At 51.0% G+C, this 25871-nt stretch overlaps 1 protein-coding gene across 4 annotated transcripts in view; it reads right to left on the bottom strand.

The window, feature by feature from the left end:
- Positions 1–25871, bottom strand: part of PKNOX2 (PBX/knotted 1 homeobox 2) — a 289146-nt gene that overhangs the window by 10047 nt on the left and 253228 nt on the right. For all 4 annotated transcript variants that reach the window (XM_065937335.1, XM_065937338.1, XM_065937336.1 and 1 more), the window contains 3 exons: positions 13701–13830; positions 13156–13253; positions 12188–12307 (listed from right to left, as the gene is read on the bottom strand). In XM_065937335.1, coding sequence (XP_065793407.1) covers positions 12188–12307; positions 13156–13253; positions 13701–13830 — 348 coding nt within the window. The remainder of the gene's footprint in view (positions 1–12187; positions 12308–13155; positions 13254–13700; positions 13831–25871) is intronic.

Raw genomic sequence — 25871 nt, 5'->3', positions numbered from 1 at the left:
ATTGGAGAAGGAAATGGCAAACCACTCCAGTGTTCTTGCCTGGAGAATCCCAGGGACGGAGGAGCCTGGAGGGCTGCCGTCTATGGGGTCACACAGAGTCGGACACGACTGACGCGACTTAGCAGCTTGTAGCATTTCACTCCATAGTATAGTTGTGAGATCCTTCCATGGTTGTTCTATGTAGCAATCACCTTCATGTTCATTGCTATATAGTTTTTCATTGTCATAATCTACCGCCTTGCTGCTCTTCATTTGTTCCTCCAGTCACTTAAGTTGTGTCCAACTCTATGCGGCCCCATGGACTATAGCCCGCCAGGCTCCTCCGTCCATGGAATTCTCCAGGCAAGAATACTGGAGTGAGTTGTCATTTCCTTCTTCAGGGGATCTTCCTGATCCAGGGATCGAACCCTCGTCTCCTGCATTGGCAGGCAGATTCCTTACCACTGAGCCACCTGGGAAGCCCTTCCTGTTCTTCACCCTCCCTCCTGGCTTCTATTTCAATCGATCCTCCACAGAGTGGTAAAATATTGGTCCTTAACCTGCCCCCAACCCCTTAAATCCATTTGGAACACCCCCCCCCCCACCCCGCCCACTGCCATGAGGTCTGAGCCCTCACCCTATCCAGAATTCCACACACTACAAGGATGATCTGTTTTTCACCCCAACCAGACAGGCTGCAGTTTTTGAGAAAAGGGTCCACACCGTTCTTTTCACCCCCACCTTATCGGTGCTGAGGAAAATGCCAGGTTTGAGCCAAGTCTTCAGTAGGTCTACGTTGAATGATCATAGGATCCCGGGGTAAGCGGTACCTGTCACCATCCCCTTTGTGCGTGTCTGTGGGTGTGCAGATGAGCGGGATGGGGGTGGGGGGCGTCCGTGATTCAGGCTCCCCGGGCCAGCTGCCTGTTAACAGTGCTGTTCTCACAACTGATGGTTTCATATTTGTGGGGGGATGAGAAGGAGAAGGGGGTCCTTAGGAGTCCACTGACCACACTGGCTTCTTCTCTAGAAGGGTCTCGGAGGCAGCATTGTAGCAGAAGGCAAGGACAAAGAAGAGGGCCTCTAGGGACTTCCCTGGAGGTACAGCGCAGGGGGCCCGGGTTGGATCCCGGGTCAGGGAACTAGATTCCGCAAGCCCCAAGAGTCTGTGTGTCGCAACTAAAGATGCTGCATGCCGCAACTAAGCCCTGGGGCACCCCGAAGAAGAAAAAGAACAGGGGCTCTAGGATCAGACTGCCCGGCTTTGAACCTGGTCTCTCACCAGCTTGAGACCCTGGGCTCTCGTGTCAGCTTCCTCTTCTGTAAAGCGGGGAGAGCAAATACACCTTCCAAAGGCTGTTTAATAGCAATCAACGTGTTAATATTTGAAAGGTGCTTAGAAGGGTGCCTGGAGCGCTCCGTGTTGCTGCTGTTTAGACTCTAAGTCACGTCCGACACTCTGTGACCCCTTGAACTGTAGCCCGCCAAGATCCTCTGTCCATGGGATTTCCCAGGCAAAGATACTGGAGCGGGTTGCCATTTTTCCCTCCAGGGGATCTGCCCGACCCAAGGATCGAACTCATGTCTCCTGTTTGGCAGGTGGATTCTTTACCACTGAGCCACCTGGGAAGCCTCGCGCACTCCATGAGTGTTTGTTAAGTAAATCAGTAACATAAAATAAACCTGCTGCTCAGCGCAAGCAGCTCTCTCTCTGGGAAAGCCACAGCTTGTTTTTCTGAGGGCAAGACCCCTCAGCAGCCCCTGTGCGCATGTACAAATGTGCTTTCTTTTCAAATAGGTTTATTTCCCTGATGCTGGGACTGCACCAGCCCCTGAGTATATGATGGGGCATTTTCTGCTAACCTGCCTTCAGGCTCCTTGGGGGATGCTATGGAGGTGTACATCTCCCCTGGCCATTTTCAGGTGGAATCTTTATTTTATTTTTATTTTTTAGTGTTTGGCAGCACCACGTGGCATGTGAGATCTTAGTTCCCCGACCAGGGATTTCTCTGTTGAACTCATCTGCCTCCCTATTGTCCAACCAGAGAGCAGAGACTGTCTTCCAGAGCCACACAGGGTCTGAAGCACCTGCCCTCACCTCCTAACAGGGCTTGCCGCCACTCCCTGGAAGCGGACAGCTTTTTGGAGAACTTTGAACACTTAGAGAGCATAGAGTACCCTGTAAGAGTACTTGACATGTATTCTGATTGAATCTCAAGGCATCTATGAAGTAGGCATCATTATTCCCATTTTACACACGAGAAAACTCAGCCCAGAGTGTTAAAAACTGGCTCCAGTTTACACAGGTGTATGTGGCGGAGTCGGGACCCACACTCCCTGTGTCTCTTTATTCCCCCGCTGCCTTGGGTCATCATTGCTGAGTGCAGGCTTTCTCTAGTTGCCGTGCAAGGGCTTTCCATTGCAGTGGCTTCTCTTGCTGCCGAGCACAAGCTTTAGGTGCGTGGGTTTCATTAATTGCAGCACACAGGCTCAGTAGTTGTGGCTCTTGGGCTCAGTTGCCCTGCAGCATGTGGAATCTTCCCGGACCAAGGACTGAGCCCATATTTCCTGCATTGGCAGGCGGATACTTAACCTCTGGACCACCAGGGACTTCCAACCCCCTGCATCTTTTTTTCCCTCCTATATCTTTAACCATGTCCACGTCACCTCTGTAAGCCACTGAGCTTTTTAACATATTATTGATCTTCACCATACATACGTATTATTGCCTTCACTTTATGAAAAGGAAATTGACATCAGAGAAGTTAATTGACCCATTCAAGGTCATATAGTAAGTAAAAATGGAGCAGGGCTCAATCTCAGGTCTGTCTGCCTCCACAGTCTTTGTTTCTGCTGCACAGGCTGCCCCAAATGGCCCACAGACCAACACTCTCCAGCCCTCAGCCCTCATCATGTGACGTGCTTCCCGTAGGAGTCATCTGAACAGATGTGTCCCCATCCTGGCTGCCCTTCTCTGGACATGACTTGTCAAAGGACCTTTTGGAATCTGATGCCCAGTCCTGTATACACTATGCTGGACATGTCTGGTCAGCAAGATGGGCAAACCCCCTCCCCTCTATTGAGTTGCCAACCCCCTGCAAGAGCATTTGTGTGAGAGCCCTTGGTTCCATCATGGGCTGACCATTCAGAGGATGTGTATGATTTATTCCCTCAATTAAATGACCAGTCCTAGGAGTGCTGAAATCATCTCTCTCACCTGAGGCTCAGGTGTTAGTGGACGGATGTATTATTTGGAACTTAGATCACCTTTCTCCTTAGAAACAAGTTTTTTTTAAATAGGTAGTTTTCTGGGCTAGCCTTAAAGACTGATTTGGTTGAAGATCTGTGTTCTGGTAGAGAGATGCCCCCAGGATTCAGGAAGAAAAAATGAGAGATCTTCCTCTGCTTTTAGGGAACAGAACTAGACCCAGGTAAACGCTGAGACTGGCGAGCATAGACTTCCTCAGCTTTTTCCCTTTTTGTGCTCCATTGACTCTTCCCAGTCCCTCCTGTGACAAATCCCTGGGTCCTTATGTTATCCTCCCATCTGCTTCCTGAATCGGAGGCTTCCAGTCTTTAGGACTTTACGGGTCAAATCCCCTGCAGTGATGTTCACGATGATGAAGATAAAGCTTTCATCAGATTCTCAAAAGGGTCAGTAGAGGTTGAAGACAATTGCTAGGAGCCTTTCCTCTGGCACCCCATTCTGGCCTACCTCCTCAAAATGCTGTGCTTACAGATGCTCTGATTTTCATCTTCCACCACTAATAAACACTGGCACTCTTTCCCTGAAACTGATCCTAGTGGAGTGGGTGTAGAAAACCAACCTTTTGGACTAATTCATACCTAAGCTATGAAGGAGTGATGGCCTCACTGTGGGCATTCTGACAAGGAAAGGATAATTTTAAATGCATCTCTGATGAGTGAAATTCCAAATAAGGTGATGAAATTAAAGGAAAAAGTAGTAGATAATATATGCTGGAGCAAGAATGGTTCAGCCTCCCTAAGCTATTTTCTTGCTTTTTGATGTTTTTTTTTTTTTTTACTCCACAGTTTCCCTAGAAGTGTCAAGGTTTCTCTCTGAGTTTTCCAAGGCAGAGCAGATTATGGGGTCTTTCAGAGGTGGACTGCAGGTATTTGTAGCAGTAGCTGTGTCTGTTTCAGGACAAAGGACCTCCACATCCATCACCTTATTCTATCCTCGAAACAGTACTACGAGCTGGATATTGTAGCTCCCATTTTACAGCAGAGGAAACTGAGGCTTGATGAGGTCAAGCAATTCACTGCAGTTCTGCTGGCTAGGTACAGGGGGCACGTGTGCGTGCGAGCATGCTCAGTCGTGTCCGACTCTTTGTGACTGGTGGACTGGAGCCGGCCAGGCTCCTCTGTTCATGGGGTTTCCCAGGCAAGAATACTGGAGTGGGTTGCCATTTCCTCCTCCAGGGGATCTTCCCTGACCCAGGGGTCAAACCCGGGTCTCCTGCCTGACAGGCTGACCACTGAGCCACCTGGTAAAATTCTTTACCACTGAGAGGTCAGTGAGACTTAAATGCAGATCTTGTCTCCAAGTACCATGCCTTTTGCATAAACTGTTTTATATGCTGTAAGAGGCACCACCGCTCTAAGTCATCTGTCGATGCAGCTGTAGGTGGGTGTCTGACAGGGGTAGATGCCCTCTTCCTTTAGACTTAATGCCACGCTAGGCACAGGGAAGCAGGCAAGGATGTTTGCTGAGTGATTGAGGGCAACACTGAGGTGCAGAGGCAACCGACTGACTCTCTCCTTCACAAGCCCTCCTTGGCCGGGAGCCTGCATGCAGGGCACATTCTGTACCTGGGCGACTTCCAGCAGGGATGAGCCCAGCATGTGAGGCTCCAGCCCTGTGGGTGAGAACAGCTGGGAACCAGACAAAGAGTCTCAGAGACAAGAATCATGAGGTATACACCAATGTGGGTAGCAGCATCACTCATAGCCAAGAAGGTGAAACCCAAATGTTCATAAAGTGATGAATGGATAAACAAAATGTGGTCTATCCACACAATGGGATATTCATACACAGAAATGAAGCGCTGCCATATACTACAAGAGGGTGAACCCTGAAAACATCATGCTAAGTGAAAGAAGCCAATCACAAAAGATTCCATATCATATAATTCCATTCATGTGAAATATCTGAAATCGGCAAACCCCTCAAGACAGAAAGTAGACCACTGGCTTCTAGGGGTGGGAAAGTGATGGCTAATGGGTACAGGGTTTCTTTCCAGGATGACGAAATGTTCTGGGATTAGACAGTGGTGATGATTACACAATTTTGTAAATATACCTAAGGCCTCTGAACTGTACAGCTAAAACGAGTGGATTTTATGGTAATTACATTTCAATACCAAAAGAATCAAGCAGAGAAGGCCCTTGGCGCTTTAGAGCACTCAGTTTTTGTGGCTGTAGCCAAGTGTATCTGAGGGCCCTGGAGCAAGGTCATCAGCTCCGTGGGGTGGGGGCATGGTGGCAGCAAGCAGAGTGCAACCCTGGCGAGATGTATGCCAGGCTGGTGAACATGGAGGCCAAAGGAAGAGGAACAGATGAGACAGTCAGGCAGCCTCACTATATCTGGAAACTAGAGTCGGGCTAATAAACCCCACACCTGTTCCAGGATGGGGCTCTGAGCCTCGACTGAGAGTTGGGGTCCCCGTTTACTTTACCTCCCCTTTGACTGCCCTGGTGGCTCAGATGGTAAGGCATCTGCCTACAATGCAGGAGCCCCGGGTTCGATCCCTGGGTCAGGAAGATCCGCTGGAGAAGGAAACAGCAACCCACTCCAGTACTCTTGCCTGGAACATCCCATGGACAGAGGAGCATGGCAGGCTCCTACAGTCCATGGGGTCGCAAAGAGCTGGACACGACTGAACGACTTCACTCACTTTACTTTACCTAGACTTTGTGTGGGAGCCAAGAGATGCTGCTGTTTCTTGAGCCAGTGGAGAGGCGGTACATCCTAGTGGGAAGGAATTAGAGCCACACAGACCTGGTTTCAAGTGCGGTTACCTTTTGGGAGCCTAGTTTTGTAATTGGTAAAAGGAGGATGGTAGCAGTACTACCTCCTAGGCTGCCTGGACAGGTGAAATGAGACGACGCAGAGAGAAGCTTGGCCCGCACCCGGCAAGCTGCAGAGGCTATTGGAGTAGGGGAGCTCCTTTGGTGGTGGTGGGGCCACTGGGACTTGGCTTCCTCTCCAGGATCCTCCCCTGGAGGTTTCCTCTCTAGGATTACACAAAACATTCTGTAAAGTGGCTCCTGTGCCTGGGTGGCAGAAGCAAAGAGCAGTCACATTTTTGATGGAAATGAGGAAGGATGGTGGGGGGAAGCTGTGATCTGGACCAGAGGGGATGAGGGCAGAAGTGGGGACTGGGGAGGCTGGGAAGAGCAGCACCCCTCCCTCCCTCCTCCACAGAGGGCACCCTCTGCCAGGGTTTCCCACCCGATCTGAATTTGCAATGGAAAGATCGCTTCCAGCAGGAATTTAGCTGCTTTCAGCCAAAGTGCAATAGCAAGAAGATCTCACGGGATTCTTTGGGGACCCAGAAGCAAGGAATCAATGGATGAAACCATCCCAATCTCACAGCAGCCTAACAGCAAAAAGGCTCGGGGGTTGAGCCTCTATTTCAGGAGCACGCAGCCATCTGGACACATTTCTGGAGTTGCAAGTGCCACAGCACAGTGGAAAGGGCAAGAAGTCTCGGACACAGGGTGAGAGGAATGAAAGAATACTGACTTCTGCCTGAAGGAGAGAAGAAAACAGAAAACCAGCACCTACAGAGGAAGCTCTAACTGACATCTGCTAAACAAGTCTGCACGTTATACCATGATCTCCCTTTCTGCTGTCAACCGTTAGAGCTGCTGTTTACATCCTGAAAGCTTAGGATGAACAGCTTACTTTGTAGAATGTTCATTAGCCAATTTATCTGCTTATCAGAAAGACAGCAGTTTTGCATTGACTAGTTTATGCTACTTCTGTGTGTTACTGTAATTATGGAACTTAATTAACTATTCTGTAAACCATGAAATATGAGTGCAAAAAGCAAGAGTTGTTGCTAGGAAAACTAAGTGGAGTGCTTTGGAAAGACTCCAGAGTCAAATTCACTTAAAAGTGAGATCAGGTGAGACAAGTGAAAGAGACTGAGATATACAGTAAAAATCTAAAAAGACCCTACAGCCAGGTTACTCCCCCAAAGCCAAAGTTCTTATTCCATTTTAAATAAAGATAAAATTTATAGATGCTATGTTATAGGATAAATATGTGCAAATAAAATGACAGACTTAAATCAGAAAATGACTTTGTTCCTGTATCAAAACATTGGCAACAAATATATTATATGTCTTTTAAATCAAAATAAAATGTATCTTTCCTTGCCTTGCATGCACGTGTGCTCAGTGATGTCTCTCTGTGACCCCATGGACTGTACCTCCCCAGGCTCCTGTGTCCATGGGATTTCCCAGGCAAGAATACTGGAGCAGGCTGCCATTCCCTCCTCCAGGGGATCTTCCCAACCCAGGGGTTGAACCCACATCTCCTGCATCTCCTACACTGACCGGTGAGTTCTTTACCAGTAACCCACCTGGGAAGCCCACAGTGGAATACTACTTAGCCATAAAAATGAAATAACCCCATCTGTAGCAGCATGGTTGGACCCAGAGGTTATCATACTGAGTCAAGTAAGTCAGAGAGAGACAAAATACCATGTGATATCATTTATACATGGAATCTAAAACAGGACACAAATGAACTTGTCTACAAAACAGAAGCAGACTCGCAGACCTAGAGGCCATACTTTTGGTTGCCAAGGGGAAGACGGGGATGCAGGAGGGATGGGTTGGGAGTTTGGAATCAGTAGAGGCAAACATCGAATGGATAAACAACAAGGTCGCACTGTATGGCACGGGGAGCTATATTCAATATCCTGTAAACGACAGTGGGAAAGAATGTGAAAAAGAATAAATATATGTATAACTGAACCACTCTGTTGTACAGCAGAAATTAACAACATTGTAAATCAACCATACTTCAATCAAATAAAATGAAAATGAAAATGTATCTTTGTAATGGTTGTTCCTTTCTTCAACAAACTTTCCAAATAACCAAGCAACAAATTAGTTGTCCTGCACTGGACATGAGAACATCTACTGATATTGAGATCTGCCCTTATTCATACCTTCTCTATCCTTCCTTCCTAAAACTGAGCTGCTACTATGAGCCTAGCACAACATTGCCACAGAGCCGTATGCCCCAGCAACTGTATAGAGTTGTTCCTCAAAGCAGCAGTGAAGACGAGTGTGACTCAGAGTGATCAAATGTCTGGGGAAAGCTTCAAGCCATGCCCTCTCTTGTAAATTCATGAAGCCCTCTAGTACACTAAGGGTAAAGAAATAAGCTAAACTTCATGTAACCCAGATTTTCCTAAACCTATTTCATCACGCCTCCCTTACTTGGGAGCAACACCTATAATATCCTGTAAGATACACACTCTGGGATCGATCAATGCTTTGGGGCCCATAGAAGAGGTATCATATATGATCCCTATTCTTGAGGAATTTACAACTGAGTCAGACATGAAACATGTAGACTGGACCCACACACGTATATATACCGAACAAGTAAGTAACAGAGTTAGTCAATGCATTCTTAGGATCAAGTGAAAATCAGTAGGCATCACAGATGAGAACAGATCAGTCAGCTACCTCTAAATGACTTTCACAAATATTGAGTCTTAGCCGAAAAACCCTGCTCATGGTCTACTCTTCTAGAAAGTTCAAAGAGAACTCACATTTCTTAAGTGCGATTGTGTGTCAGGCATGGCTCTTTATATATGTTATTTCACTTAATCTTCACAACTGTGGGAAATGAGTTACTATCTCCTTTTTCAAAGAAATAGAATGATTGCACAGCTAGTGGAAGGGCCTCAATTCACACCTCTGTCTGTCTGGCTTCAAAGCCTGTCTTCCTTTCACTGTGCCCTGTGACCAAGAGCTTTCACAGCGCCTTTCCTGAGCTGGTGTTTAGTGGGGGCTGTGTGTCTGGCTGTATCTGCAGAGCCAGCCTTGGGCCTGAGGAGGACAGCTTGTCATGCTGAGTTACTAGAGCCCAGACTTCTCCCCACCCTCGTCCTCCCCCTCATCCAGAGGTTCTGAGTTCTGACTTTAAAGGCAGAAGGGTCACTCCCTTGTCCTGTCTCCATGACCTCTGGGGGGAGGACTTGCCAATGTCAAGTGCTTTATCCACAGTGTCCACTCTGACTGCACTCTGAGCTGCAGAGGGCCTGGGGCGGGTGACAACCTCACTCCAGCAGTTCAGCAGGTGCCCCCCATCATCCCAGGGCCTTCTGCAGCTCTGACCTGGGGCCTTCCTTCCCATCTGTTTTGCGCTCAGCTGCTCTGCTCTTTCTCCCCTGTCTGGCTGGAGATGGCCGTGGAGTGGAAGGCAAGGACCCTGAGCTATGGAAGGGGCTGGACAGGAAGGGGTGAGAGGCGGGACATTGACCTAAAGTCCAAGGTCAGAGGGCAGGCACAGCCAGGAGGGATGGATACTGTGACCTTCTGTCTCAGGCTGAAGGCTTAACTCGGCGGGTGGGGGAGCTGCCATCTGAGGGTGGGAGGCAGCTGAGGCGATGGGAATCAGTGGGGGTGCTGGCCTGGATGCTGGGCTCCTGGGCAGTGGGGTGGGGACTTGTCTTGCAGCCTCCTCTCCCTACTACACTTGCATTTTCTCCCCTGAAAAGCAAAGTTGTAGATGTGTTCACAGTCTTCAAAAATGCATTGGGGGGTGGGGACAGGGGAGAGAAGTCAGCTAATACTTTTTAAGACCCAGGACACCAGGGCCTCCGCACTCATTTCATTCCTGCGTCATGATCTCCACAAGAGATGAGTGTGGCCAGACTGCAGAGGATTGAGGGAAAGCCTAGATACGAAGCCAGCTTTGGTTGCCCCAAAAGCGCACGTGTTCCCACCATTCCCACTGCCCTAAACATTCTCACAGCTTGACACAGGGGGCTCCTGCTATGGCCGGGGGGTAGCCTGGGTGCTGCAGACATGGGTGTGACAGGTCAGCACGTGGACACAAAACCTCCCCGACAGAAGCCCTCTTCCCCAGGGAGGTGGGAGAGCTGGAACTCAGCACAGACTCCGGGGTCTCAGGGCTACCACAGCCCTCTGCTCTCTGCCCACATGGAAGAGACAGCAGGCAGGGGACCTGGGCACCCCCACCACGAGCTCCAGGTCCTGAGTTAGAAGAAGAGGCTGGGCCTGACCCTGGCTCCCTGGCTTCTTCACTAGACTCCAGGCATCTCTCCAACCTCCTCTCCTCACCTTAACCTTCAGCCTTCCAGTTCCTTCTCTCCAAATTTCGTTATCATCTGTGTCCAAGGTGGTGCTTTCAAAATGGGCTTCCTCAGCAAAGTGCTGGGGCGACCCCAAGTCCCCAGAGTCTGGGGGAGGATGTGGCTACTGGTGGTAGATGCAGACCTCTGGCCATATCCAGCACCACAGAGTGATGCTGGCCATCTGCTGGGTGGGCAGGCCCCTGGCTTCCGGGGCAGGGATCCTCAGTTCAGTTCAGTTCAGTCACTCAGTCGTGTCTGACTCTTTGGGACCTCATGGACTGCTGCATGCCAGGCCTCCCTGTCCATCACCAACTCCCGGAGTTTACCCAAACTCATGTCCATTGAGTTGGTGAAGATATTCAACCATCTCATCCTCTATCATCCCCTTCTCCTCCTGTCCTCAATCTTTCCCAGCATCAGGGTCTTTTCAAATGAGTCAGCTCTTCGCATCAGGTGGCCAAAGATCCCCAAATCCTAGGCCTCGGCTCCATGGCTTTTTGAGGCTCTCCCATTTCAAATAAAGGGCTGATGATTAATTAATTAGTTCCCAAGATCCACTGACTTTCTCTCCTCTCTGAACAAAGAGCCTCCCTAACTTCTGGTTCTTCTCCACACTTTGCCAGCCAATATGTCTACAGCCCTAAGCCTGGTATTTATCTTCTGTCTGTGTGTCTATTACTGCCATGCCAAGCCAAGAGCTTGCAGACCACCAGGAGCCTGCCTGTGCTTGAAGATTCTGCCTCCCCACTCCAGACACACACACACACACACACACACACACACACACACACACAGAGCCCAGAAAGAGTCACCAGCTTTATTGCTCCAACCCTTGTATGATGCAAGAAGGTCACAGTTTTGAAGTCACTCCTGATACTCAACCCAAGGCTTATCTGTTGCAACTTACCGTGCACATAAACACAGCCACCGTCATGCTAGATGCACACAGCAAACGCTTTACAAACCCACACCCCCTGCAGTGGAAGCTCAGAGTTTTAACCGCTGGGCCACTGGGGAAGCCCCGATAAACATTACTCTTTTTTTTTTTTTTTTTTTTTTAGTGAAAAAAAATTTTTTTGGCTGCGTCCCATGGTCTGTGGGATTAGTTCCCCGACCAAAGACTGAACCTAAGCCACCTGCCTTGGAAACACAGTTCCTTAACCACTGGGCCATCAGAGAAGTCCCCCATAAATGCTACTATTAAAGCTTAGGCTGCATCATCATCTCATGAAAGAGACCCAAGAAAACAACTGCTCCGCCTCTCTGAGCTGAGCTGGCTATCTGGTGCTAGGATTTCAGCCTGGGCTGCCCACCCCAGGGTAGGGGTGGACTTAACCATGGCTCGCCAGTCCACGCTTCCTCTGGCTGCTCTGATCAGAAGGAAAAGGATGCACACCCTCTGCTCGCCCCCTAGCACCAAGGACTCAGGGAACAGAAGGGTTCTGCTGGAGAATCAGCATTTTCTTCCATGGGAGAGGACAGAGGTGAGTGTGGCTGCCGCAGGAGCGGTAGCCACAGCTCCACCCCCACAGAATCCCACTCTGTTCACGAAACACTGTCCACTTGCCCACAACTTTACACTCTTCAGAACACGTCCATCCCCATTCCCTCATGGACGTCATATTCTTTTGAGGCAGTAGCCACAAGCACTGGAGGAATCTCCAGCTTTAGGTCCCATTTAAGCCTCCCTCTACCCTGGCCTCTGGAAGATGGTATCCCTACAGGAGAGCCTCTCTCCGAGGCCATGCCTTCTGGAGATGTGGGAATCACGGGCTGGTGTCCCAGGGCTTATTCATACCCCACACTGCAACTCCACACCCCAACACACACACACTCACCATGAGATGCTGGAAGAGCCAAGAACGCATTATATTGGTGGCATGCTTGGGCAAGACTCCTCGTTTGTTCTTGGACTTCTTATCCTCATTGTCCAGGAGGGAGGTGAGGTCAAGGTTAACCTTCAGGGCACGTGGAGAGAAAATCAGCATCAGCAGCCTGGCGGGCCAGCAGCTAGGGACCTGTTGCCATAGAGACGGCAGGCTCTCGTGGCCAATCCCCTGTCCCAGCTCATTCTGAGGGTCCGGGGGAGGTCACCTCTCCTGTCATCTGGCACCAGCCCCTCAGGGAATGGGAGAAGGGAAGAAGGAGAGAGAAGGAGGAGAAGGAGGAAGAGGGGAGGAGGGGCAGGGGGATGAGAGAGGAGACAGAGGAAACAGGCTCATGCAGAAGGTATAGGAGAGAGGTTCGCCGTGAGGTTCGCCGTAAACCATCCAGTGGTTCTTAGCATTTCTGGGGTACGTGAGCTTTTTCGGAGGGCTTTCCTATCTGTTAGCACGGTCAGCCCTCACATCAGCTCTGTAGGCTGGTGGGGCCATGGACAGCTGATGTGAGTCCCTCTTCTATGGAGAAGAACTCAGAGGCTCAGAGGGCTCAGCTGACCTATCCAGATGATGGAGCCAACGTCAGCTCTCCAGCCTCTGCCTTCAGATCTTCCCATCCCAGCCTGGCCTCTGAGTGTGCCCTCCACCCCACTGAGCTACAGACTGGCGCGGAGTGCAGAGCAGGAGGAGGAAGTGTAGGATCCCTCCACGTGACCCTGAGAGGCACTGAGATCTCAGGAGCTGGTAGAACCTTTCCAATGCCCACCTTCTTGCCCGTCAGATGGGGGTGATGAGACCTCTCTGGGAAGTGATGGGAGGCGAGGCAGCTGGTGGCGGAAAGCGCCTAGCAGACGGTGACCGGGCACGGAGCCCTCCCCACACCATGCACATGTGCACACACCTGCACTGCACACACACACACTCACCTGTGTGTTCTGGATCTGGATGGCTCCCTGGGGGATTGCCTGGGTGACCACCTGACCCTGGGAGGTTACCATGGTAACCGGCTGGTATAAGGCTCCACCTGAGGAGACAACCAGTTTTGGGGTCCCCTGCCATAGGGATGGGTAGGAGTGAGGGCAAGCAGGGCTCCCAATCCACTTGGCACTCACGTGTAAACACTCTCTACTCTGGAGGCCTTCAACCCCTGTGGGGGAGGGCTGGGAGGGGGTGGGGTGCAGAGGAGAGAGATTCTGTGTGTGTTTGGGGGGGAAGGGTCTTTGGGTGGGGTTCATGAGACTACGACCCAAATTTGTTCCAAACCACCATCATCAGGGCTTGCTAATGATCTGTAAGCTTACGGAACACTTTAGGCAAGAAACTCAGCTGGGAGCCCCTCCCGTGGCAGGGGGCACCCCCTCCCACATCCTAGGACACTCTGTTCAGTGTCTTGCCCCCCACCAACCCTGGAATTCCCTCAGGGCCACCCACTCTCCTCCCAGGGGTGTTCCCCAGAATCCCCTGCACAGACCTGACACCACTTGTGAGTTGACGGTTGTCATGGCGATGTTGCCCTGCTGGAGCGCTGAGGCTGGGACCACAATCCCCTGGGGGTTATTGGAGACTCCAGACATGGAATTGGGGGAATTCTGCAGGAGGTCCTGGCAGCAAGGGAGGCGTGGTTTGTGACAGTGTCACTAAGCGCTTAGCTGCCACAGCCCCAAATTCCTCCTCTCCCCTCCCGCTTTCTGCCTTCCCACCTCCCGCTCCTCCCAGACCCAAATCCAAAAGGCGATTCTCCCTAGAAAGTGTGAATAAGGAGACTCAGCCTTACAAATGACCAACCGACAAGAGTCATCCACTGACCTATTCCATTCCCCTGCGAACTTGAGACAGAAATTATCTCCCACACCAGTGGTGCCTGCCTTGGCTTCACCGTGGAAGCTCCAATACTGATGCCTGGGTTCCATCCCCAGACATTCTAACTTAATTGGTCAGGGGTGTGGCCAGGGCTCTGCGGGGAAAGTGCATGTTGAAAGCTCCGGGTGACTCGGATGTCCAGCCACGGCTGGGAACCGGGCTTTACTTGCTTAGCACGCACTCATCCTTCACCCTCAGCTACCTCCAGAAGGCTCCTGCCACCAAGAGCCTCGCTACTCAGCGCCCGTATCACAGCTCCACACAAATCAGCCTCCAACATACTACCTGTACTTAGTTCAGATCTGCCATATCATGGCTACTAAAATATTTGCTAAATAATAATAAAAACAGCCACCTGTACTCTTCATCACCCGTCTTCCAGGGCATCCCATAGGAGCGTCCCCTCAGCTGGGGGCACATCTCATCGGCTCCTCCCCCCCCTCAGGCCCCCAGCACAGAGCCCCCTGAGCAGGCTCACTCCCCACACTGTCACCTGCTGGCCCCTTTCCTGCAGACAGTGCAAAGCAGCTAAGGGGGCCATTTTTTTTTCTGGCACCCTCATCATTGCCACCTAAGAGTCGGGCAAAGAGTGCCTGGACTCTGACATAGATGGACAGGAAGCAGGCTTAGCTGAGGGCCTCCAGGAAGGGGCAGTGAGGCCTCCCTCCTTGGCCACCGGGCGCCCTGCTCCGCTAGGGAGGGTTTGTGAGGAAGGAACTGGGTGTGGGGGTTGGGGTCTCTAGGTTTCATTTGGAGAAAGCAAGGCAGGCATGAATGGGGAAAGTGAGTGAGCCTGAGAAGACCCACTGGGGTCACTGAGCACCCCCCACCACAGTTCTTCCTGTGAAAACAAGACTTACACCAGTAACCTGCTGGCTAGGACGGGCATTCCCATGCCCAGGGCCTGGAATCACAGGCCTGAAGCTTTTAGGATTTAGACAGGAAAATGGTTAAGAAAAGGGACAGCAAGGTGATCAAACCAGTCAATCCTAAAGGAAATCAACCCTGAATATTCATTGGAAGGACTGATGCTGAAGCTGAAGCTCCAATATTTTGGCCACCTGATGTGAAGAGCCAACCCATTAGAAAAGACCCTGATGCTGGGAAAGATTAAAGGTGGGAGGAGAAGGAGGTGACAGAGGATGAGATGGTTGAAAGGCATCATCGACTCAGTTGCAGGAGTGTGAGCAAACTCCGGGAGACAGTGAAAGACAAGGAAACCTGGCGTGCTGCATGCAGTCTATGGAGTCACAAAGAGTCAGACGTGACTGAACCTGACCATGGTTAAGAAAGTTGGGGGGAAAAGAAAGCCCCCAGCTCCCTAGCTTTGGTTTTAGGACCGGACGAGCTTGGACCATCAGCTGCAGGAAGATCGAGAGGGTGGAGCGAGAAGTGTGTGTCTGGAGCAAAACCTGGAGCCAGTGACTGCAAACCTGGAGCCACAGACCAAGAAGACACGTCAGGGGCCGGGAGACAGCTGTGGCACATCACTTCCCGGACCCTGGCTCCCAGGAGCTGGCTGAGTCTTGCAGGTGGAGGTAGTTGGTACGGACAGTCTCACTTGATTCAGCTGCTTACCCGCCCTTGGCATCTTCTCCAGAACTGCCTTTTTTACCCTCCTGGACTGTCCGGCCCAGGGCTGAGGAGATCAGGCTATAAATAAGCAGTCGTGGGGCTGGAGTCTGGCTCACCCTTCTCCACGCCCGGGCCTCCCATCTGGCTTCTGATGGGGTGGGGTGGGGGAGGAGGCCTTGCTTCCCCACTGGGCTCACCTCTGCGGCTGTGACCTTGGGGAAGGGAGGAGGGGCCAGCTCTTGCCTCGCTCTTTCCTTTCTGGGATCTGTGAGGGCCTCCCCGCCAGTGAAATTTATTCTTTGAGCAGGACTCTCAGCCTTTCCATTTGCACAGCTCAAGTATAATGCCGTCTGACCTGCAGAAACCTAGAAACTGGAAGGGCCCTTACAGTCTGACTATTCCAGCTCCCTGGGGTACAAACAAGGAACTGAGGCTAAGAAACCCAAACCACTTGCTCAAGATGCCCCAGGTGGGTAGCAACAACAAACTTAGGCCACAGCCCTCCTTCACCCACAAACACTGCACCCCCACCTTGGGCCAAGAACTGGGCGGCAAGGTGTTCCTGGAATCACAGGGGTTCAATGAACATGAGCAGGTGAGCAGATAAAAACAACCCAAATCTGGACATACAGAGGCGGCATGGGCACTCGAGGAAAGGATGGTGGATTAGGAGTTAGCACATCATGGCTCTTTGATCCCATGGCAACCCACCCCAGTATTCTTGCCTGGAGAATCCCATGGACAGAGGAGCCTGATGGGCTACAGTCCATGGGGTTGCAAAGAGTCGGAAACAACTGAAGTGACTCAGCACAAAAGCATGGCTTTTCAGTGGGCTCCTTATTTATAAGATGTGTCTGGCCCTGTGTTCACATCCAGGAATTCTCGAAGCCTGACTCTTCAGCTTGAGTCTGCTCCGAACTTGAGCTCCCCTCAATCCAACCTCCCAGCTAACCTTTCTCCCAGGGTGTAAACCAGCACTGAGATTATGAAAAGCTGGGATAAACTTGAAAATTTAAAAAAAAAACTACTTATTTATTGTATTTGACTGTGCCAGGTGTTAGCTGCGGCATGCAGGATCTTCAGTTGAGGCATGTGGGATCTAATTCCCTGACCAGGGATCAGTCCCAGGCCCCTTGCTTTGGGAAAATGGAGTCTTAGTCACTGGATCACCAAGGAAGTCTCTGGAAGATAAATTTAATAGTTGGGGACAGCCACTCCATTGACACTCACCATAAAACTCAAGGCACATGACTTTTCAATGACCTCTGGTTTGGAACCATCCATGCCACGGAGCTCGTCATTGAATAAGGATATTTGGGAATTTCCAACATAAAAACTTGTTCCAGACCTTCTTCCATCCCCAAAATAAATCCAGCAAGGTTAGGAAAACACAAGCAAAGCCAGTAAAATAAATACAAGATGTATGACTTGGGATTCAGCCAGCACATCTTTACCAGCCAGAGGCAAGAGAGTGAGTTATCACTTGGATCTTCCCTGGCTTATTGACACTCTGACTGGTTCTCAGCCTTGTGGCTTGGTTAGCTTCCGCGCCAGCTTCCCTGGTTTGGGTAACTAAAGGCAATTTACTATTTGGATCAGACCCTTCACTTTCCTACCCTCTCCTCCTACTCTGGGTCTTTGCTGGGCGGTGCCAAGAGGCAGCTGAGTTACATCAGTAAAGGAACAGAACAGAGAACCTCAGGGGTGGAAACTGTGGGCAGGGGCCTGTGCTGACCACATCTTAGCTAGGACAAAGAGAAGAAGAGAAATCTTGGCATCTCTGGGGTCTAGGGAAGTGACATTCATCTCTTTGTTGGTGTCATTGTTCAGTCGCTCAGTCATGTCTGACTCTTTGCAACCGTATGGAGGGTAGCCTGGCAGGCTCCTCTGTCTTCCACTGTCTCCCGGAGTCTGCTCAGAATCAAGTCCATTAAGTAGGTGATGCTATCTAATCACTTCATCCTCTGCTGTCCCCTTCTCCTGTTGCTGTAAACATGAGCTGTTTCACAAACCTGCCTGAGCACTGGGGTGTTTTTAAAGACACAGATTCTCAGGGCCATTGAATGAGACCATCAGCCATCTTGGGTTTTTTCTTTTCTTTTCTTTTTTTAGTTGTTGGCATGTGGGATCTAATTCCCTGACCAGGGATTGAACCGAGGCTCCCTGCCTTGGGAGCACAGAGTCTTAGCCGCTGGACCACAAGGGAGGTCCTAGTAATCTGTGTTTTTAAAAAACCCCTCTCAGATGATCCCAAAGATAACTGGGTTTGAACACTATATTTTTATTATACACATTGAATATCAGAGAACATTCTCTCACTGTGCTATTTCATTTTAACCTTACCACTACCTATGGGGTCAGCAGAGGAGAGAATTCCCAAATATCGTCGATTCTGTTTGCCTGAGGAGGAGTTGAGGTCCCGAGAATGGAAGTGACACTCTTGAGTCACATAGCTCTCAAACCCAGGTCTTCCAGTCCCAAGCGTGGCACGGATGCTGCGGTGGGGAGATGAGCTTTGGAGTCAGTCAGCCAGGCTCCAAGGTAAGCATGGTGTCTGGCACATTTAGGCACCTAGTAAATCATTTCCCACTTCCTCCAGCTAAGGTCACTCCACTAGGGAATGGCACAGCCAGCGTTTAAAACCTGTCCTAGAAGTCTAGAGCCTTGTGGGTTCCTTACTTAGCAACAGCAGAGCTTCACCCAGAGTTGCGCACCTAGCCATGGGGGTCAGTGCCAGCCTCCCTGCCCAAGCGGTGTTCCTGGGCCAAGGCCAAGCCACAGAACTTGAAGCTGCAGTCTCTGTCCCAGACGAGCCCCGTGACTTGACTTTGCAGCTATTTCTGGTTCTGCCTTCGTCTCCAGCCTGCTAGAGCCTTGTCTCTATGGAGACAAAGGGACTGGGTCTCTGGGGACCATCTCCTGGTCTTTTCTGAAGGAGGAGCTACTATGGCAGCAACGGGAGCCCCCTGGGGAGAAGATGTTGGCTAAGCACACAGTGTTGTTATCTTCTTGACAGCTTCCTCCTGGGGCTCATCACACTCCAAACCAGGTGGATGCTACCCTTTCTAGACCCAGACAGAGCTGTTTCCTGCCAGGTTCCTTGGCCCCGTGAAGAGGTGAGAAGCAGTTTCAGTGACATCCCAACATCCCATGTCTCACATCCCTTGGGTTGTCCAGGAACCAGGGACTGAGAGCTGGTTATCCAGCCCAGAAGTTCCTTGCTGTGTTCAGGAGCATGGCAGGGGTGTCCCCAAGCCTCTGGAAACTGCCAGAAGCCTAGGAATCACGGGCATTCTTCCTGGCTTCTCTGCTAGAGCTGTTCCATTGGGTCTCTTAGTTTCTAGTAGGAAATGGGCCAAAAAGCTGAAAGCTTAAAGTTTCCCAGGAAGGACATCCTTTGGGGTGTGGACCAGATGACCAAGAGGTCAGATGGAAACCAATGAGCTGGCTTCCACAGGCCTCATCCTTCTCCTGCTCCTCGAGTGCTGTTTCTCAGAGACACAGGCTGAAAGCCCCTCGGGAGGTGGAGGGGGTGCAGAGGGAGGCAGGGGAGCAGCTTTAGGACAGCTGAGAACTTGTATTCCTTGACACCACCCATGGGCCAGCTGCCAGGCCCTCGGTCCCTGGGGCCACTGGTCATTCTTTCTGACCCACAGTGGTCACTGGGCGAGCTCTACTCCACATTTCATTTCTGGAACAAAAAAAGATGACTTGTTCAAAAGGAAGCCCTTTTGAACTATGAAAAAGTGAAAGTCTCCATGATTACTTTTAAAAGCAGAGGGTGGGGTTGGGGATTGGAAATGAGCTGGTACTGACTGTGAACTCTGACACTGTGGTCTGATGTCAGCCCAGGAGGAGGTGTGGCAGCTCCTTGGACCGCCTTTCTTCACTGTTATTAGGGGGAGGGCTTGTGCTGCCTGGGGAGACTTAATTTCCACTCATGGAAGAAATTCCTGGAACAAACTGTGACGGGAGGAAGAAACGAAGAGCGAAGAAAAGGACTGATTAGAGAAGTTTTCCTTTAAGTTGTTTTGCAATAGCTGGAATTTTTTTTATCGTGTTAGGATGCCTGCAAAACAGGGGAGTGAATTGGATGAACTTGCAAAGGCCCTTCCAGTTGGGGATTTTAGAAAAAAACACCACCACTCCCTGAGATGTGAGTGGGTGGAGGGTATGGGTTGTGGGGGGGACAGCGGGAGCGGGCGGCCCCAGCTGTCTGCCATCCACCCCCAGGCCACTAGGGGTCTCTGCTGATCCACCAGCCCAGACGTTACTCCCAAAGCCTCCCCAGCCTCCTAGGAGGACCGGCTTGTGCCTAACTTGCCTGGGCTGGGGGTGGGGAGCCAGTTCTGAGAGCCTGGGTTCTGCTGGGAAGCTTGTCTTGACCCACTCGGGCATGCCCTTGGCCCATCCTCTCAAATCCTTTTTAACGCTTCCTGTTGGCTTGGTACGCTGGGCACACAAGGGATCTTTCTTATACATGTGTCTTTTCCCCCTGCTTGGTTGCAGGGTTTTTCTTTTCTTTTTTTCTTTTAGGGAAACAGGGGTCTTTAAATTCCCTCAAACCACCCAGCAAAGCATCAGGTGCCTGATAGATGCCCGGTAGGTGAGTGGCCTGCCTGAGCTGAGGTCTGGACCTGGAGAGGAGGTTACCGTTGTCCCCAGGCACCCCGTTCCTGGCAGCGTCCCTCCATTTCTGGCCAAGCCAGCGTCCTGTCCTGTCTCGGGCTGGGAAGAGTTGGGTTCCCAAACCCGGGAAGCCAGTCACATGTAAACAAGCCACCTAACCCTGATCCTGTTCCTCTCCTGGTGGGAGCTGACATCTCAAGGGAGAGGCAGCTTCTGGCCTGCAGGGACAACGCAGCAGCTGTCGCTCTTAAGGAAACTCCCTGGGAAGGAGGGAGCCACTCCGGTTTCTGAGCCTGGCTGCCCGCCCTCGGCGGGGGTCCTGGCCCCTGAGCTGGAGGGTGGGTGGGGTCGTGGGGTGGGGCTAGGGACCCAGAAGGGACAGCCTTAACACCCGTGGAGGAGGAAGGCAGCGGAACTCAGTTTCCCGTCACCTGGGTCGGGGGTATCCCCTTTCCATCTCAGTAGTGACCCTGCAGGGTGGACCACCACTCCCACGCTCGGCCACAAGGCAGAACTTCCAGGGGCTGGCCTGAGGTGCTGGCCCTCCACCCCCTTGGCTTCCTGCTAATCCTGAAAATGCAGACTCCCTGTTGGTCAACTGGCAAGTCCCCTTCCCCAGGCAGGGGTGCAGTGATAATGCCCTTCCCGTATTTTTAGAGAGCAGCCCACCTGCAGAGTGACATCTGGTGGGCCAAGCCCGGTATCTCAGAACTCGGCTCTCTTTGTGGCTGCTCCCCTCCCTACTCTCAGTCAATTAGCGAATCCAAATTCTTTCTTCTCCACAATTGGTTTCTCACTCTCTCTCTCATCTCTGAATCCCTGATCGACAGCTAGACAGGGTCATGGCTCCCCACTCGGGGTCCCGGAACCCTGGTTCTCCTTCCTACATGTCACTGAAAAAGTAAAAGGACCTAGGAAATGAAAATGGACTCTGGAGGAATCCATCCCTGACTCTGCCGCTTACTAGGCATGGGGCCTTGAGCCTTAACTGCCCTGAGTTTCCCTTTCCTTGAGTATAAAGTGGAGGAAAGAATGTGGACTTTGCAGGCTGATTATGAGGAGTAAGTGAGAGGATCTATGTCAAGCACCCAGTACACACAGTGTCTGAGACCAGGCAGCTCAATAAACATGAACGTTTTCTCCCTTTTCTCTGCCAGTTCTCCCTTGAGGGGCTCAAGAGGTAGCAACTAAGTTCATTTATCTCCAATGCATCGTCAAGTCTTACCCCATTGCCCACATTCTCCACTGAAGGATGGAAGTCTTTGGCAATTTATGATGATCAGACTCAAAGTATAGCCCCCACAAATCTGGCTGCAAGATACTCTATTTGCAGTTAGAGATTGTGTTGCAGTGGTTTTTATGCCCTAGGAACCGAGCAGGTTCAGTAGATACCTGAACAGATGCTTGAGGCAAGAGTTTCCCCCTAAACCCTGGCCTCTTTGCTCCAGGGACTGTTCTCTGTTCCTCTTCCTACTCCAGACTTCTCTTTACACTGGGAACACTCATACCGAGGACTCCCAGATCATCTACTAACCGCCCTTCACTCACCTGAGTGAAAAGAAAAAGTGAAAATGAAAGCTTTAGTTGCTCAGTCGTGTCTAACTCTTTGCAACTCCACGGACTGTAGCCCACCAGGCTCCTCTGTCCATGGATTTTCCAGGCAAGAATACTGGAGTGGGTTGCCATTCCCTTCTCCAGGGGATCTTCCTGACCCAGGAATTGAACCCGGTGTCTCCTGCACTGCAGGCAGATTCTTTACTGTCTGAGCCACCAAGGAAATCCCAAGCCTAACTAGCCCAAGCTCCCACTGACCCAAGCCTGCCTGAAATGCTCCCTCCCTCAGGAAGTCCTCCCAAAGCCAGTGAAGCTACAGCTTCTCCAATCACATTAGCTTTGAAAATTCTCCTGCCAACCTATCTGATCCCTCCTGAGGCTGGCTCAATCTGTCTCTGGGCAGGAACAGACACGGGCCTTGAGGTGGGGCCTAGGTCTTCCCAGCAGGAGGAAGAAGGATGCTGAGAGGTGACTGGGCAACCTCAGGCCACACACATGCTTCTCTCAATCCAGACCCCTTCTAGCGGCTGCTTTCCCGCCCTTCCTCAGGGCCCTCTCGCCCCTGAGCACTCTGTGCTCACAGAACTTATCTAGATCTTCAGGTGGGACACAAGCTCCCTCCCACCGAGGCTGAGTGCTCGTCCTGGAAAATTCACAGTGTTCTCTCAGGACTTAGTGCAGCACATACAGTAAGCGTCCCCCCAGTGCTTGGCAACTGAGTGAGAACTACGGCTCAGCCCGATCGGCCCTAGAAGAGAGCTGAGGTTTAATTTCCAAGGGGAAAGATGGTTTTAGGTTAAATGCAAGCTTGAGCAAGGCCGGTGTGAGGGTCTCTTCAGTGGAATCAAGGAAAGTGAAAGTGTTAGTTGCTCAGTCGTGTCCGACTCTTTTTGAGACCCCAAGAACTGTAGCCTGCCAGACTCCCTATCCATGGGATTTTCCAGGCAAGAACACGAGTGGGTTGCCATGCCCTCCTCCAGGGGATCTTCCCAACTCAGGGATCGAACCTGGGTTTCCCTCATTGCAGGCAGATTCTTTACAGTCTGAACCACCAATGAAGCCCCTGGAATCAAGGAAGAGCTTCTTTGCTAAGGATCAGCCCACACAGGAAGCCTGGGCTCTGCTGAGTAAGAAGCCAGGGTATCACTAGACACAGGCAGGGCAGGGTGGCTTTCTGGGGAGGGGGAAGACCAGGCTGGCCCGAGTCCTTGGAAACCCCGGTTTAGCTCTCCTGCTTGGGAGAAGCAGACTCCTCCACTTGGAACCCTATTCCACCCCCTAAGAGAAAGCTCACGCATCAAAATAGAAGGCCAAGGGGGAGTATGCCCAGAACCCAAAGTGCCAGGTGGGGACACAGTACGGCATGTGAGGGAGGGGGACCAATGTGCATAATAAAAAATATCTCTCACGTTGCAACACAAGACTGGATGATCAGCACACGGGCAAAAGCATGAGCCAGCAGTTTGCAACAAAGCTAGCTGGTGGTGGGAATGTTGATCCTGTGGATCATGTTCCGGAGGGGAGACACCCCTCCCCAGGCCAGGCTGGCGCTCACTGCGACTATTTCAGGCTGGGGGGGATTAAGGTCGAACCATGACGAATGTGTGTGCAGATACACACACACACACACATACACACACACACACACACACACACACACACACACACACACACACGCTCCTCCTCTCTCCTTTCCGGTGCTGACTCCCATGCCCAGACCCCAGGCCTGCCTCCGGCACTAAGTTTCTCAGCCCCATGGGACTCTCCTTCCTGGGAAGGCCCAGGGCCAGCCTGCACCCACCTCAGCAAGGCAGAGATGGGAGTCTGGGAATGAGGACGTGCGACGTACACAAGGCATCCTGCCCAGCTTCTCCTCTGCACACCCCCAGGACACTGCAGTGACCCCACCCCACCGCTCTCCCCGACTGCGGTCACCATCTCTCTTTCCATCTCTCTTCTGCCTCTGTCTGTCTCCAGCCTCACTTCCCTCTTCCTTGTCTGTGTCTCTTTGTCTGTGTTGCTCTTTTCCTCCAGTTCTTCATCCTCTCCACACCTCCCTCTCAAACATGACCCTTGAGACCTACTGTATAGCACGGGGAACTCTGCTTAATGTTATGTGGCAGCTTTGGATGGGAGGGGACTGTGGGGAAGAACGGATACATGTATATCTATGGCTGAGTCCCTTCGCTGTTCACCTTAAGCTATCACAACATTGCTAATCAACTATACTCCAATATAAACATTAAAAGCCTGAAAAAATAATATAGACAGAAAAGCAAAGCATGACCCTTGATATCTGCCTTTCTTTCCCTCTTTCTCCTTATTTCTCCTCCCCTCCTCAGCCTCCTTCTTGCCTCTCTGGTTTTTCTCTCTCCATCTTTCTCATCTTATTACATCTTTCAACAGAAAATTATTGGTTAAATACCACACACCAGACTCTGTGTGGTTATCATCAGGTATAGGTATAATAATATATGAAATCCTGTTTCTGCTCAAAAAATATTTGTTATCCAGGAGAGGAAAACAAGGCTTACACAGTGATGATGATGCAAAGTCACGTGTGATATTTACCACATAAATGTCCCGCCATGCCCAGGAGTTAGCTGAGAGAAAGGGAAGTCCAGCTTTGGGGTGGGGTGCCCAGGAGGCCTCTATGGGGAGAGCAGCCTTCTTACTGCCCTAGGTGAAGAGGCTGGATTCGGTCCTGCAGAGGTGCGGGGACATCAAATACACGGGTGTGGAAGAACAGTGATGGAGGAGGGCCTTGAATGTCAGGTGAAAGGATGTGAAAACCCTGGGGGAGGGGCTGGTAATCAGAGTTTTTGAGCAGGAGAAGCGCTTGAACAGTGCTTTCGATGATAAAGCCAGCCGCAGAAGCCTAAGAGGTGTGCGGGTGTGAAAGTGTGTGTGTGTGTGTGTGTGTGTGTGTAGGAGGGCCTTGAGGTAGCCACAGAAGAGCAGAATAGGAAGCTATGGTAGTAGCTCGTGTGTAATTACCTTATTTACCCACTGAAGCCTGAACCAAGGAGGTGGGGGCCGAGACAGGAAATGAAGGGGCCAGTCTGAGAAGCAGCAAACAGGACCACCTGGCTAAGTGTCTTCTCTCTTTTTCAGTGTCTTTGTTTTTGTTGGATTGTCTGAGCTCCTCTTTCTAAGCGAATCAGAGGCCTTTCTGCAGCAGTCACCCCAGGGCCAGCTTCACTGTCAGGCACCGACGTGATGCTTGCAGGGATAGAGATCAAAGTTCCTTCCTCTTCCCTCTAAGCTCAGAGGCACTGGATGCTGGGATCCCCCAGGAGGACTGACTTCTGCAGACAGCATCTCCCATGCCTGGTTCACCCAGCACCCATGTTATCCTTCTCTACTAGTGTCTCCCAGTGACCCTGCTTCCTGCAGGATGAAGCTGTCAGCTCTGGGACTCCAACCTTTCGGGGGCCCCTGTGGCTACTAAGCCCCCTGGCCCTCCTTTTTTTCCCCTCTACCCTGGTACACCCCCAATGCCAGAGCTCGAGTTGGGGTTAGAGGGTCCAGAAGGGGAAACCTGGTGCCTCTCCAAGGACCTGATTATTTCCAAAGACTTGTGCTAATTTTCTGATATGATCCTCACATCTCTGTGAGGCACTAAATCCTCATTACTTTTCCTGACCGATGCATTCTAATTAGATCAACACTTAAAACAAATTCACAATAGCCACAGGATGGCTTTCCATCTCATTAACTCCTCACTTATTATTTTCATGAAAATTACTGATAAAAATGTGCATCTCCATTTGGTGAGCCTCACAGCCTCCTCGGCTCCTATCTTGCATCTCTCCCGTCACCGGGGCTGCGCAGCGTCGCCATGGTAACCCACAATAATAGAAACTAATAAATTACAAACGAGATGCTCGTTGAGCAATTATTGTCCTCTTTTATGCAAGTTTCTTGCTAATTTTGATCATAAGGGAAAGTACAATAAGACTCTGAAGGAATGAGTCTATTTCAAGAGAATATTAGCAAGCAGAAGCCTGGGCGGCGGAGTTTA

The sequence above is a fragment of the Muntiacus reevesi genome, chromosome 5 (assembly GCF_963930625.1).
Source record: "Muntiacus reevesi chromosome 5, mMunRee1.1, whole genome shotgun sequence".
NCBI classification, from domain to species: Eukaryota; Metazoa; Chordata; class Mammalia; order Artiodactyla; family Cervidae; genus Muntiacus; species Muntiacus reevesi.
This window is presented reverse-complemented; position numbering and strand designations above follow the sequence as displayed.